General features: G+C 36.6%; 1 protein-coding gene across 1 annotated transcript in view; it reads left to right on the top strand.

Moving 5' to 3' along the window:
• The window catches only part of HEATR5A (HEAT repeat containing 5A), a 169,100-nt gene that overhangs the window by 132,534 nt on the left and 22,412 nt on the right, over positions 1-14,154 (top strand). Inside the window, exons 27-30 of the mRNA XM_044665059.1 lie at positions 3,177-3,411; positions 6,402-6,647; positions 7,611-7,738; positions 11,835-11,982. Coding sequence (XP_044520994.1) covers positions 3,177-3,411; positions 6,402-6,647; positions 7,611-7,738; positions 11,835-11,982 — 757 coding nt within the window. The remainder of the gene's footprint in view (positions 1-3,176; positions 3,412-6,401; positions 6,648-7,610; positions 7,739-11,834; positions 11,983-14,154) is intronic.

Genomic DNA, 14,154 nt, shown 5'->3' with positions numbered 1-14,154 from the left:
TAAATGGGCAAGAGACATGAATAGGCAATTTTCAGGTAAAGAAATCAAAAGTATCAATAAGCACATGAGAAAGTGTTCCAAATCTCTAATAATTAGAGAAATGCAAATCAAAACAACTCTGAGGTATCACCTCACACCTAGCAGATTGGCTAAAATGAAAGAAGGGGAGAGTAATGAATGTTGGAGGGGATGTGGCAAAATTGGGACATTAATGCATTGCTGGTGGAGCTGTGAACTGATCCAGCCATTCTGGCTGGCAATTTGGAATCATGCTCAAAGGGCTATAAAAGAATGCCTGCCCTTTGATCCAGCCATACCATTGTTGGGTTTGTACCCCAAAGAGATCATAGATAAACAGACTTGTACGAAAATATTTATAGCTGCACTTTTTGTGGTGGCAACAAATTGGAAAAGGAGGGTATGTCCTTCAATTGGGGAATGGCTGAACAAACTGTGGTATATGCAGGTGATGGAATACTATTGCACTCAAAGGAATAATAAACTGGAGGAGTTCCAGGCAAACTGGAGAGACCTCCGGGAACAGATTCAGAGCGAAAGAGCAGAGCCAGAAGAACATTGTACACAGAGACTGATATACTGTGGTAAAATCGAATGTAATGGGCTTCTGTACCAGCAGCAATACAATGACCCAGGACAATTCTGAGGGATTTATGGTAAAGAACGCTACCCACATTCAGAGGAAGGACTGCAGGAGAGGAAACATATAAGAAAAACAACTGCTTGAACACATGGGTTGGGGTGGACATGATTGAGGTTGTGGACTCGAAACTACCACACCAATGCAACCACCAACAATTTGGAAATTGGTCTTGATCAAGGACACATGACAAAACTAGTGGAAATGTGCATTGGCCATGGGTGGGGGGAGTGCCGGGGGCGAAGGGGAAAGGAGGAGCATGAATCATGCAACCATGTTAAAAATGAATATTAATAAATGTTTGGAAAAAAAAAAAAGGGAAGAGTCAGACTTTAAACTCCCCATGTGGAATTCCAAAGGAAGATATTAAGAGCCAAGGTCTCAGCGTCCCAGCCAGCACTCCTCCACGAACCACAAGTGCTCCTTCAGGACCTCTTCACAAACCAGAAGAGCCTGGACTCACTCAACTCTCTCTTTTTAAAGGGATCACTTATGCATCACTTCCTGTGCCTCCCTCCTAGTTTGCGTGGCCAATCACAACAGACACTTCTCTTAGGATTGCCTAGGGGGCAGTCAGTTGATTCTGATTCGTTACTCATTCTAACACATGTGGGTTATGTATCTCCCCCACTTATGAATCAAATGGTGGTGTTTACATCTTTGGTGATTAAATCTAAAGATGGGCAGTGTAGATTTAATCTAATTATCACAAGAGAAAGAAGTAATGGAATCTGAATGCAAATTGGAGCATTCTATTTTTCACTTTTTTGTGTGGATTTTTTTGTTTATGTTTTCTTTTGCAATATAACGAACATGGAAATATGATTGGCATGATTACATGTGTATAATAACCTAGATCAAATTGCATACTGTCTCAGGGAAGTGGGAATGAAGGAAAGGAGAGAATTTGAAACTCAAAATTTTTAGTAACTAATACTGAAAAAAACTGAAATGCAACTGAGGGGGAAATGTTTTGGGGGGTGTTTCATAAAGAAAGCAGATGCAGTTTTTTTGTTAGACTCTACTTAAAAACCTATCTAGGGAGCAGTTAAGTGGCTCAGTGGTTTGAGAGCCAGATGGGAGGGCCTGGGTTTAGCTTTGGCCTCAGACACTTCCTAGCTGTGTGCCCCTGGTCAAATCACTTAATCCCCATTGCCTAGCCCCCCCTGACCTCCTGCCATGGAACCAATTCAGTGCGTTGAGTCTAAGATGGATGGTAAGGATTTAAAAAATAAAAAAGAAAAGCCTTTCTAACTTAATTGAACTTACCAGAGTTTATGATGCCATAGCATAGCCTTCTAGCATCCACACTGAGACTAGGAATAGGACTTTTTGGTGAATTTTGTTTTTTATCATCTAATCCTAAAAATTATTTCTAGTTAATAATGAATATGGTTTGTGTCAACTTTTTTCAATGATTTAATGAAGCTTGCTTCAAATGATAAGTAGACTTGGCAATTTTACTTTATCTTAGCCTCTACTGTTCTATCCAGTTTGTTATTATTTTACTGTCAAATAGCTGACATAATGGATCTGTAGGTAGTCCTTTCAAAGTAGAAATAGCAATTCATTATTTTAAAGTTAAAAAATGGCAATCTATATTAGGAAATCAGGAAGAAAAACATTTTATTCAACCTGTAGTGTGTTCTTTGTTACGGTATATAATTCTAATGTACTCAACAACAGTTTCTAAGTTTGTTGGGATAGGAACATGTTATCTTTAGCTTAATTTCCTTTATAAAAGCCCTGTAATTTTCATGGTTTTTTGTCTTAAGTCTCCTTTGTAAAACCTAAGTGTTTTTGCTTAGCCATGCTGAATGTATACTGTACTATAAGGACCTCAAAACATTAAAATTGTATTCAGAACCCTTAAATTACAAAAAAAAAAAAAAAAAAAAAAAAAAAAAAAAAAAAAAAAGCAAGTTTCCAGAGTCACTTCTTTTTCAAAATTAATTAAGAATAGAGAATCAGTTGTTTAGTTTCTCTGGCTTCAGAGCACTCTCAAATATCTGATGTGTGGCTATATAGTGAATAGAAACTTCTTAAACAAACTCATAGGTTTAGATCTGGAAGGGAACCTTAAAGATCTTATAGTTCTACCTCTTAGAGAGTACTTAGAGAGGGTAAGTGATTTGCCCAGTGTTACATATATAGGAAATGATACACCTGAAATTAAAACTCAGATACTTTGATTCAAAATCCAGTGCTTTCCCTCCTGCACCACACTGCCTTCTAAAACTCAATTTCGTTACATCATCAAACTCAATAGGCACATGTAGAGATCTAATTTGGGACAATAAATTAAAAGATGAACAGGCACTCAAGTGCTTACTATGTAATTCCAGGCACTGTGCTAAGAGTTGTAGATAGAAGGAAAAAGCAAAATAGCCTGTGCTCTCCTGGAGCTTAAAAATGTGATTACAAAATTTTCTTTCTAAAAATTATAACTCAGAGTATACTATGGTAATTTCTGAAACCACTTCAAAACTTTCCTAATGGCAGATTAACTTCATCACAGGTTTACATAATTGCTGTAGAGAGACAGAAAAAACAAACTGAAAAACAGAAGCAAATCACGAAGACTGTCAGCCCAGTGGAAGAAAATGCCAGAGATGTGTCATCTTCCACAGATGGACTTCTTGGTTTAGTCCAAACAGATCTTGGAACACTAAGCAAACTTTGGCTTGCTGCACTTCAAGATTTTGCTCTCCTAACTTTGCCTTCAGAATTTGCTTCCCAACTTCCTCTTGAAGGTAAGATAACAAAAATCTCCTGGTCCCTAAATGTCAGTAAACAGTATTTTTAAAAATTCTTCATCTGGCAACTTAATATACATTTATTTTTTACCTCTTCATTGCCAGATAAAAGTAGCCTTTTCTCAGTCCTCATCCTTCTTAACCTCTCTGAAGCCTTCAACATAGTCCATCACGTTCTTCTCTATAATACCCTCTTCTCTCAAGGTTTCCATTACCCTATTCTGTCCTAGTTCTCCTCCTTCACATCTGATTGCTTTTGCTGGATCTTTATCCAGATCATAACCACTTAATTGGGGCCCCTTCTCTTTTCCCATTTTTCCATACCATTTTGCATGGTTATTTCATCAACTCCAGTGAATTCAGTTATCCTCTCTGTATTGATGATTGTCAGATCTACATATCCAGGTCTAACCCCTTGGCTAACCTCCAGATTTGTATCTCTAGCTCCCTACTGGACATCTAAAACTGGATGTCCAGTAGAATTCTTAAACTTAATGTGTCCAAAGCAGACCTCAGTTCTTCCCTTCTCTTTTTTTCCTTTCCCTTTACTGTGGAGGTCACAACTATCCTCCCCATCACCCAGGCTTGTAATATAGGTGTTACAATTCCTTACCATCTCTCAACCCACATATCTAGTCTGTCACCAAGTACTATTGTTTCTACCTTCATAACATTTCTTATTATATGTAGAATGACTTCTGCTTATTGCCTGACACTGCCACCACTTTGGTACACGATGTCATCACCTCATGCCTAGACCATTGCTGTCAATATCTACTCAGTCCCCAGTCCACAAGTCTCTTTCCCCACTCAACTGTCAAATTGGTTGTCCAAAAATGCAGGTCTGATCAGGTCACCACCACTCTTGTGTTAAGCTCCAATAGCTTTGTCACCTCCAGAATCAAATATAAAAATCTTGTTTGGCATTCAAAAACCCTTCATAACCTGCAATTCAGTGACACTGACTTTGCTCTTTCTCAAATCCAACATTCTTTCTCCTGATTAAAGGCATTTTTATAGACTATCCCCTATACCTGAAACTGTCTCTTCTCTTCTTGGCTTTCTTCAAGTCTCATTTAAAGTACCATCTTCTGCAAGAAGTCTTTTCAATCCCATAGACCTATTAGTATTCTGTTGTAATAATCTGCATAAAGGCTAATAAGGACCAGAACTAGAAGAGAAGCTTTATGAATGGAGGAAAGGAAGAGATAGAAATAAGAGATATTGTGGAGATAGTATCTATAAGATTTGGCACAGGATTGGATTGATGATGTTGGGGTGGAGCCGAAAATGATTCCAAGGGCACAAACTTAGTTGCCTGGAAGGATAATGGGAAATTTGGAGGTTGAGTTTGGGTGTGCAATTTCAATTAATTCTCTTTTAATTATGTTGAGTTTAAGATGGTTTTCAGGAGAGAGATTAAGAGATTAGAGCTACATGCATACATACATACACCTATGCATGTATACATATGTACATACATATATGTGTATAGATACACATAAATTTAGTAATAAACTACATGGAGATAACATTTGAACCCAAAGGAAATAACAAGATCCTTAAGGAAGAAAGCACAGAGAGAAAAGAAATAGACTCAACGACAGAGCCTTTGAAGACACCTATATTTAATGAACAAGACAAGGAAATGATGTAAAAGTTTAAGAAGAAATGACAGACATGTTCATTGCTTTCCCAGGCCATTACCCCCTCTCTAGCTTTACTTTTCCTCCCTCCCAGTCTCAATTTTACATTGGGCTGTGTTTCTGAATACCTTGTTCCCTTGTTTTAATGATACTTGTGTTTTGTCAAAAACAAAACTTTGGACTGTACCTGCCATCTATCTCTGCTTCTACTCAAATGTAGCTGAACAGAACTGAAGAAAGTTATATGTGAATCATGTAACCATGGAAAAATATTCTAAATAAACTAATTAACTAAATAAATAAATGCTTGCTGATTAACTGATTGTTATGTAGTCATGAGAGAACAGTGTCCCTGAAGCCAATCAACATAAGAGCCTAGTTGACAGATATCAAAAGCTACAAAGAAAACAAGTAAAATCAGGACTTTGAATAAGGCCTTTGGATTAAACAATTAAAAGATGACGGCTTGGTGCGTTTATGGTTGTCATATTAATAATCTTATTGTTGGTCAAAGTCTGGATGATTTTTATAAAGAAAATCTTTGGGACAGCTAGGTAGTTCAGTGGATTGAGAGCCAGGCCTGGAGTCAGGAGGTCCTGGATTCAAATATGACTTCAGACCTTGACCCTGGGCAAGTCACTCAACTCCAGTTGCCTAGCCCTTACTGCTTTTCTGCCTTCAAACCAATACACAGTATTGATTCTAAGTTGGAAAATTAAGAGATTTTTTTTTAAAAAAAAAGAAGAAAAAGAAAATCTTCCCAATGGTGATTTCAAAACAGTGAAATAGAAAAAAAGATGCATGGGAGATAACATGGCATAGAGCACTGACTCAGGGGTTAAAGCACCTGGGTTCAGATACCTCCCCAGACACTTATTACCTCTGATATTGAGCAAGTCATTCAACCTTTCCGGGTCTCCGTTTCTTCTGATGTAAAATGACCAGATGTTCTCTCTCATCCTTCTAGCTCAGGGTCTTTGATCCTATTAAAAATCAGATCACTGATAACCTTAGATGGACCAGTTTGGGGTGATGGTTATTTGAAAAGTTTTCCTAGAATTAATTCTCTTCTTGTAGAATGTGCAGATATACATTCATGCGCGCGCACACACACACACACACACACACACACACACGCGTATTTTAAAGCATTGATAGTTAAGTGACTTCTTATTTTTAAGGTTAAGAAGGCCTTGATAGCATTTAGTGTTTATTTGTTATTAATTAAAGAGCTTTTAACATTAAAAAATAACTTCATTGTTGGTTGTTATGGGTGAAAAAGTGTCTGAAATGAAAAATAACCACATTTATTGAAATCGTTTTTGTTTTCCTTTTTTGCAGGTGGAGCTTTCTACACTGCAGAGACAAGTGAAAATGCAAAGCCACACTATCATAATTCCTGGGCTCTTATTCTTCATGCTACAGCACTGTGGCTCACTAGCACGGGCTTCATTGTAGCTGACCCAGATGAAGGAACAACTAATCTCTCAAGACCTGTAACACCAACTACAATGTGTCAGGGTTCTTCTGGGTCAGCAGTGAAATCCCCTGAAGATGTTTATACAGATAGATTTCACCTTATCTTGGGTCAGTATGTGTAGACTATTTCTCAGTTCTGCTTCATCTCAAATCAACTCTCAAAAGCTTTCAAATTGATCTCAGTATATAGTGTAGTTATTGCATTTCATTGACTTAAGTTATTGTGGTAATAATAAAAGTTAAGAATTCCCAAGAGTACATATGGATAAACTTGGGTTTTTCCACTCAGTTTTGGGATAAAGGTTTTTATAAACTTTTTAAGACTCTCAGAATTGCAGGCAATGAAATTTTAGAGATGAACAATTAATATTAATCCTGTTCATTAATATTAATAATATATAATAAAATAGTTATAGAATAAGCAATTGGTATTGAGTAGCTTACACATGATGCAGGAAAATTGTTGACCAAATGAAGTAACATACATGTATCTTTTAACTAGTAGGTATTTTTTATGTTTATTCCAGGATAGCATTTAAAGAAGTTGGCTTGTGGGTATTTCTATTGAAAAATCAAGATGTACTTTGAATCTGGTTTTAGTTTAGTTAGTAATTTTCAGTTTTCTTTTGCCATTTTTATAGCTTTCAGAAAGATGAAGCATGACTAAAAATCGCAGAGCTTTGATTTTATTTCATGCATTCTACAGTTCACTAAATCATTGGTTTTAGTCTTTCAACTTTAAAAATATGAAAATGTTCACTTTCCTAGTGTAATTTTAGTTTACAGTGTCTCAACATAGAGAACTTCCTTAAGCTCCTCCATCCATCAGAAAACAAGTTTTGAGTATTGGTAAATTTGTAATACATGTTCTTATTAGTTTAATTAATTGATCTGCATCTCAAAACCAAGCCATTTAATCTTTCTGAATTTCTCTGTGTTCATTGCAATTTATTTAGATGAATTTGTAGTAAACTTATTCCGATTTCTTAATGTGACATGTCTTATAATTCTAACCATTTATTTTTATGTAATTTTACAAAATGATTCTCAATGAAATCTTTTTTTCTGTAGGCATCAGTGTGGAATTTCTGTGTTCCCTACGTTCAGATGCAACCATGGAAAGCATCACTGCTTGTTTACATGCACTACAGGCTTTATTAGATGTTCCTTGGCCCAGATCTAAAATTGGCAGTGATCAGGTAATTTGTTCATTTGCTATCATTGAATTTGTGAGTCAAGAAATTTGGGTTAAATTCCTACCTATTGTAATGGTAGGGCACCAGGGATGTTATTATTATTAGAATGTAACCTAAATGGTTTGTGGGTTCACACTGGGTTGAAGGAGAGACAGGACCAATCAGGATAGGGAGACCAAGGTTTACTGCCAAGCTGTTAACTGACACAGGAATGGCAGTTGGCCCAGCAGGCAAAAGGTAAAGTATATAACAGTTTAATTGAGGGAAATAAAAATAAAGGATGGGAATAAGGGATTCTATACTTGAAACCTAAGAGCAAACCACAGAGGGCAGGGAAGGACTTGACTACACTATCCTATTGACCTAAGCCAGGCAGGGCCCAAAGGAAGCAGTACTGAAGTCACAGGGAAAACTCCTCCAAAACCTGGTTCCAGCCAGGTTTGGTCAGCTCAGCTAAAGGACCTAAGGATGGCTTTCAATTGGGGTCTCACGGTAAATCTAAGGATGGTCACAGGATGCCAAGAGCCAACTCCATCAGGTGATCCAAGGTACCCAGGTAGGAAGAGTGAGTTTGAAATTCTGTCCACCAGATCACAAACCACTTCCCCACTTGGTGCTGCTCTGCAGGTCTATTGTCCACTGCTGAAAGCCTCCACCTCTCAGGATCCCAGGAAATCTGGATGCAGTTTTTCCCTAACTCTGAGATCTCCCAGGGTTAGCAACAGTTATGTCCCAACCACTAATGGAGTCTCTCTCAGAGCACAAGCCCCACTTCGTGCTCCTTCATTTCATCTTGGAATCCTCCAGCCCTTCCTGCTAGGTCCATATAAACTATATGTAACTAATACTAAATAATCTTCCTCACAACACTATAACACTGACTTTCTATGTAATTCATTAGCATCATTTTCCACTGTCCAAGCATTTACAAAATTCCTGCCATTTATGGCAAAGGCCTTTGAAAAATTAGATATCTTTTTTGTACCTGTATCCTTAGGCCTTAAAAAAGAATAATAGTGCCTCTCTCCTATAATACCGTTTTCTGGAGATCTGTTCATTTTACAAAGATCTGTGATTTCAAGCAGTACAAGTACACTTTCCACCATTACAGATCCCTTTACATCATGGAAGATGGTCTTTATAAGTTTCCATGACTCTAAAATGCAATTACCTAGAAAACACTGTTTCCATGATGAAACTTTCCAGCTTAGCTATGTTGTTTTTCAGGCCATAAACATAAAGTAGATTATCAGCTCAATCTGGTTCTTTTGTTGCGTGGTCAACCTTTAAGAAATCTCTATGCCATTGGAATTTGGCTCTTTATGAAAAAGTCAATAGAGAAAAATTAAAAAGTAGAAGAATAATATTATGAGAGTTGATCCAACCTGTTTATTTGCTACTTATCTAATCTATAGATTAACCAAGAAACCTGCTTCTCCTATTCTGCCTTTTAGTCAGTTTATCAATTTTATAGTTCCCACTGATACTTTGGTAAAGAAGATGAGAGTATAATTAAAAAGTTTAGCATTGTCTTTATAATTCATGCTTCATCTTAACCTCAATGGTTCATTATCACAAATAATCAAGAATTAGCCAACTACAACTACTAAAAACATGTTTTCTATTTTCTTATTGTGGTGAAAAGATAAATTCAATCTAATTTCTTTTGTTATTAGAGTTGATAATATAATGCTAAGTTAAATTTCACCAATTTACCTTTCCAGTGTATCAATAGAAGATTTACAACCTTGTCTCATACCTATAATTCTCAACATTGAATTTTATACCTGATGCCTTGCTTATCCTTAAGTCTTTATTATTATTAAAAATATTAATAATTGCCAGTTATTTTTCCTTAAAAATCTTAAATCTTATTCAGTGATTTTTCTCTTCTCTTTTCAAAGTATGAATTCTTATGCTACTAGCATTTTGGCTATCATTATAGTATTGGTAAAGATATCATATGTTAAGTATAAATGTGCTTTCATATATTTAGAAATTAAATCTTTTTTCTAAAGCTACCTACACATTTCTTGTTGGTTTTGTAAGGAATTAAAATTAATGGTTTGACTAAAACATATAAAAATTATAAATAATATGGTGTTCATTGATTTAAAATATTATATAGCTCAAGTCAAAATGACTTTCAGTAGTTTTTATTTACAAATTAGATAGAGAGAGTGAAAGTTGAGAAATACAAAAACAGAGTAGAGAAGACATTTATCCTATCATACTAAATATTGCTCCAGTGCTTTACTCAGACCCGTACCACTTGTTAATCCTCAACTGGAGTTAATCTCTCTCCAGAAGTCAGAAAAGGAAAGCCAGCTATTCACTCACCCAAGTTCCCTCCAAGAGGTAGTTTAAGCTGAAGATGATGACCTGTTGAGGACTGCTAGCCCCAAAAATTCAAGACTTTTATAGTGACTTCTTGTCCCTTCCCCTCTTCACAGGAGCCAATCACAGCTTTCAAATTGTCTGGCACTGCCCAGAGGACAGTGTCTCAAGGGATCTACTTTTCATCCTCTGGAGGTGTAAACTCTTATCAAAAGGATTCACGATTTCCTGACTGATTGAGTTGTTACCCACTTTAGCAAATGACTTGCAAACACTCTTACTTAGTCTGGTGAGGTACTAAGTAGGGGTACTTAAAGAAAGTCTGATTCATACCTCACAGTCTGGTAGGTTAACCAAGTGTTAACTCAAAATAGACAAAGAGAATAAAGAATTCCCTTTCACAGTCTTTATTTTTTAGACTTAAAAACAATCTAAATTTGGCAAAATTTTAATTGAATTTTAATCTTTTTTCAAGATTTAGGCCCAACAAAGATTTTTTTAATTTTTTTAAACCTTATCTTCTATCTTAAAATCTCTAGAAGTATCAATTCCAAAGCAGAAGAATGGTAAGGGCTAGACAATTGGAACTAAATGACTTGCCCAGGATCACAGAAGTGTCTGAAGCTAGATTTTTATCCAAGTCCTCCAGGCTCCAGTCACTCTGTCCACTGAGCCACCCAACTGCTCCCTAATAAAGACTTCTGCTGATTTCATGCTTCTTCTTGCTCTTTATCCTGTTGTATTGATAACTCCTGGCTGTGTGATAGTAAATGACTAAGAAAGAATAGAAAAGACACAAACAGGAAATATTTTTATAAGGATTTAAAAAATCATTTTAACTTATAAGTTGATTCATAGAGATTTTAACTAGAAAATTGCTGCATGGTATTTATAGGCATTTGCAAATATGTTGAAATAAGATAAATCTATGACTTTCCTAACTACGATATTTCTATTATAGTTGATGATAGAGCTGCTGAAAAAGAAACCTTGCCAGAGTTTAGAAATGAAAAAGACACAAGAGGGAGTAGTAGCTTATATATGCTCTCTAAGTGTTTACAAATTTGGAATTGTGTGTGTATGTCTTATTACACATGTGCATATACACATTTGGAAAAAAGACCTAATGAAGATAGAAAAGATTAAATGGAAATAGTATTATTTTATAGTGATAACATGTAAAATTTTTTTCTTTTTATTCCTTTTTCTTAAGTTTTCCTTGAACTTTTTTTTTGTTCCTTTTGAGAAATAAAATTGAGGAAACTCAGGTACCCAGAGGGAATTGTTTATATTCCAAATCATATGTGAGCTTAACTTTGGCAAGACTTATAATCTTTTTAGAGAAAAGTCTCCAATTAGGTGTTCACTGTTAAGCAAAAAAGTATGTGATCACATATTTCAGAAACTAGTCATTCTTGCTTTTGCTTCTTCCCCCACTGCTTAAAAGTGTTTATATTAATTCCAGTGTTAGAACCACTAAATGTAATTTTATTATTCATTAGTGATTCCATAATTAAAACTAATTTAGTTTTATTTGTGATTTTTTTGAGATATTAATCTCTTATTAAAGCAACTTCCTGATACTTTAGTGGTTAAGAGTAGGTTATCAACCTACTAAACAAATTTTTCTTTTTACTTAATTAAGTGATATATTTTCTAGATCTGACTAAACTGTTTAATTTAGCATTTTTTAAAATACTAAAATACAAAAATAAATAGCTCTTTTCCCAAATGAATTTCAACACAATATTCTCTGCCACAGGACTTAGGAGTTGAGCTGCTGAATGTACTCCATCGGGTAATACTGACTAGAGAGTCACCTTCCATTCAGCTAGCTTCACTTGAAGTTGTAAGACAGATTATCTATGCAGCCCAAGAACATGTAAAGGAAAAGAGGAGAAGTGCAGAAGGTAAGTATAAAGGAGGCCAAAAACTGATCAGAGAACATCATCAGAAAAGGGTATTATTTCCTCTTAGGGAAAAAAACATACATAGATAAGTCAGTACAAGATGAATATGGAGTAAATTTTGAAGGGGAACAATCAATAATAGCTGAGTAGATCAGGAAGGACTTTCTGTAGGAAGTATTACTAGAGTTGAGTGTTTTAAGGAAGCTGGGGGTTTGAAAAGATAAAATTGCAAAGGAAGTGAATTTCAGGCTAGAAGCTTTCCTTCACTCTTTCAAAGATCTCAGCTCCACAGAGTTACATTGTCATCATTGTGCAGATGACTTCCAGATTTATGTATCTAGCCCTATCATCTCTCTCCTCCTAATCCTCTCCTACTCCCAGCTGCCTACACCCCATCCAAGCTGTTTGTCTGCTTACATCACTTGAATGAGATGGAGTCAATTCTATTCCTTCCAGTGAGAAGGAGACCTTCAGGTCTTGCTCTTGCCCTGCCTCTGGCTGCCAGACCCCTAGGCACTGGAGACTGACCTTCTGATGCAACCTATAGACACTTGGGCCTTACTCTCTGCCCTGACTCTATACCCTTAACTTACAGGTCTTCCATCTGCCCAGTAACTGAAATTTCTCTTTTTTTCTTTAAATCCCTATCTTCTGTCTAAGAAGCAATATTAGGTATCAGTTATAAGGCAAAAGAAAGGTAAGGGCTGGACATATGAAGTTAAGTGACTTGTCCACAGTCACACAGCTAAGAAGTGTCTGAAGTCAGATTTAAGCCTAGGACACCTGACTATCTTCTACTGAACTACCTAGCTGCCCTTGAACTTTATGTGCTGAGCTTCTTGAGAGCAGGGACTGTCTCACCTTTTTTATTTCCTTCCCTAGTACCATGGCTTGTCAATAACTATTTCCAACTAGATATTCCATAGGCCTCTCAAACTCAGTATGTATAGAATCAAAGTCATTTTCCTTCACCTGAAACCACTGCTCTTTCCAAGTTATCTTGTTTCTGTTAAGTGAACCACCACATTTCTAGTCATCCAGATTTACTGAGATATTCCTGATTCTTCTTTCTCCCTCATTCCTTATTTGTACTCATTTATCACTTCATCAGTTCTTCCTCTAAAACACCCTTGCATCTTTTCCCTTCTCTTTCTTCTCAGGGCTGTTCCCACTTCCAGTCTCTAATCCAGGCTGCTAAGTCGATATTCCTAAAGCACAGTTCAGACCAAAGCATTCCTCTGTTCAGGAAGGTTTAATGCCTTCCTTTTACCTTTAGGATAAAATTGAAACTTATCTGTTGAGTTCTTAAAACCACACATTGCTGGAAGTGTGACAGTCCTTGTTGTCAAGCTCTGATTTTAATGAGGAAAACAAAGCAACTACCTGGCTCAATGAACAGTGCTGACTCAAATTCAGCTTTGAACACTTACTAAATCTATGACCCTGGGCAAGTCACTTAACCTCTGTCTGTTTTAGTATCCTTGACTGTAAAATGAGGGTAATAGGGGGCAACTGGGTAGTTCAGTAGATTGAGAGCCAGGCCTAGAGATGGGAGGTCCTAGGATCAAATCCGGCCTCAGACACTTCCCAGCTGTGTGACCCTGGGCAAGTCACTTGACCCCCATTGCCTAGCCCTTACCACTCTTCTGCCTTGGAGCCAATACACAGTATTGACTTCAAGTGTAATAGGGAAAAATTAGATATTAAATAGATATATATTTAAGGTGTGGTCGCCAGGAATCAATCAGATCTAGATTGATTCCATAATTAAAATAGACCTAAGTCAGGATGGGTTTAATGGTAGTTTATTTACAATTAGGAAGGTTGAAGGTAAGAAGAGAGAGAGAGAAACTCTGGTCTAGACCAGTGGAGGTCTGGACCAAGTGAGAATTAAAAGAATAATTAAATTGGGCTACTAGCCACAAGGCCTTAGCAATTAGAGAGGCAAAGAAACCTTCTTGAAGTAGAGACTCTGGAAAATGCCATGGTAGGCCAAGGAAGTCAGCCTAACTTATCCACGTGACAATTCAGAGGGGAAGCTACCTGAGGTCTCAGCCAAGATCCTTCAGCACCCAGTTCAAAGACCGAACTGCCTCAACAGGAAGTTACCATCATATTTGAAGGATAGGGGAGAGGAGAGGGAGAGAACATGAATCATGTAACTATGAAAAA

The sequence above is a fragment of the Gracilinanus agilis genome, chromosome 2 (assembly GCF_016433145.1).
Source record: "Gracilinanus agilis isolate LMUSP501 chromosome 2, AgileGrace, whole genome shotgun sequence".
NCBI lineage: Eukaryota > Metazoa > Chordata > Mammalia > Didelphimorphia > Didelphidae > Gracilinanus > Gracilinanus agilis.
This window is presented reverse-complemented; position numbering and strand designations above follow the sequence as displayed.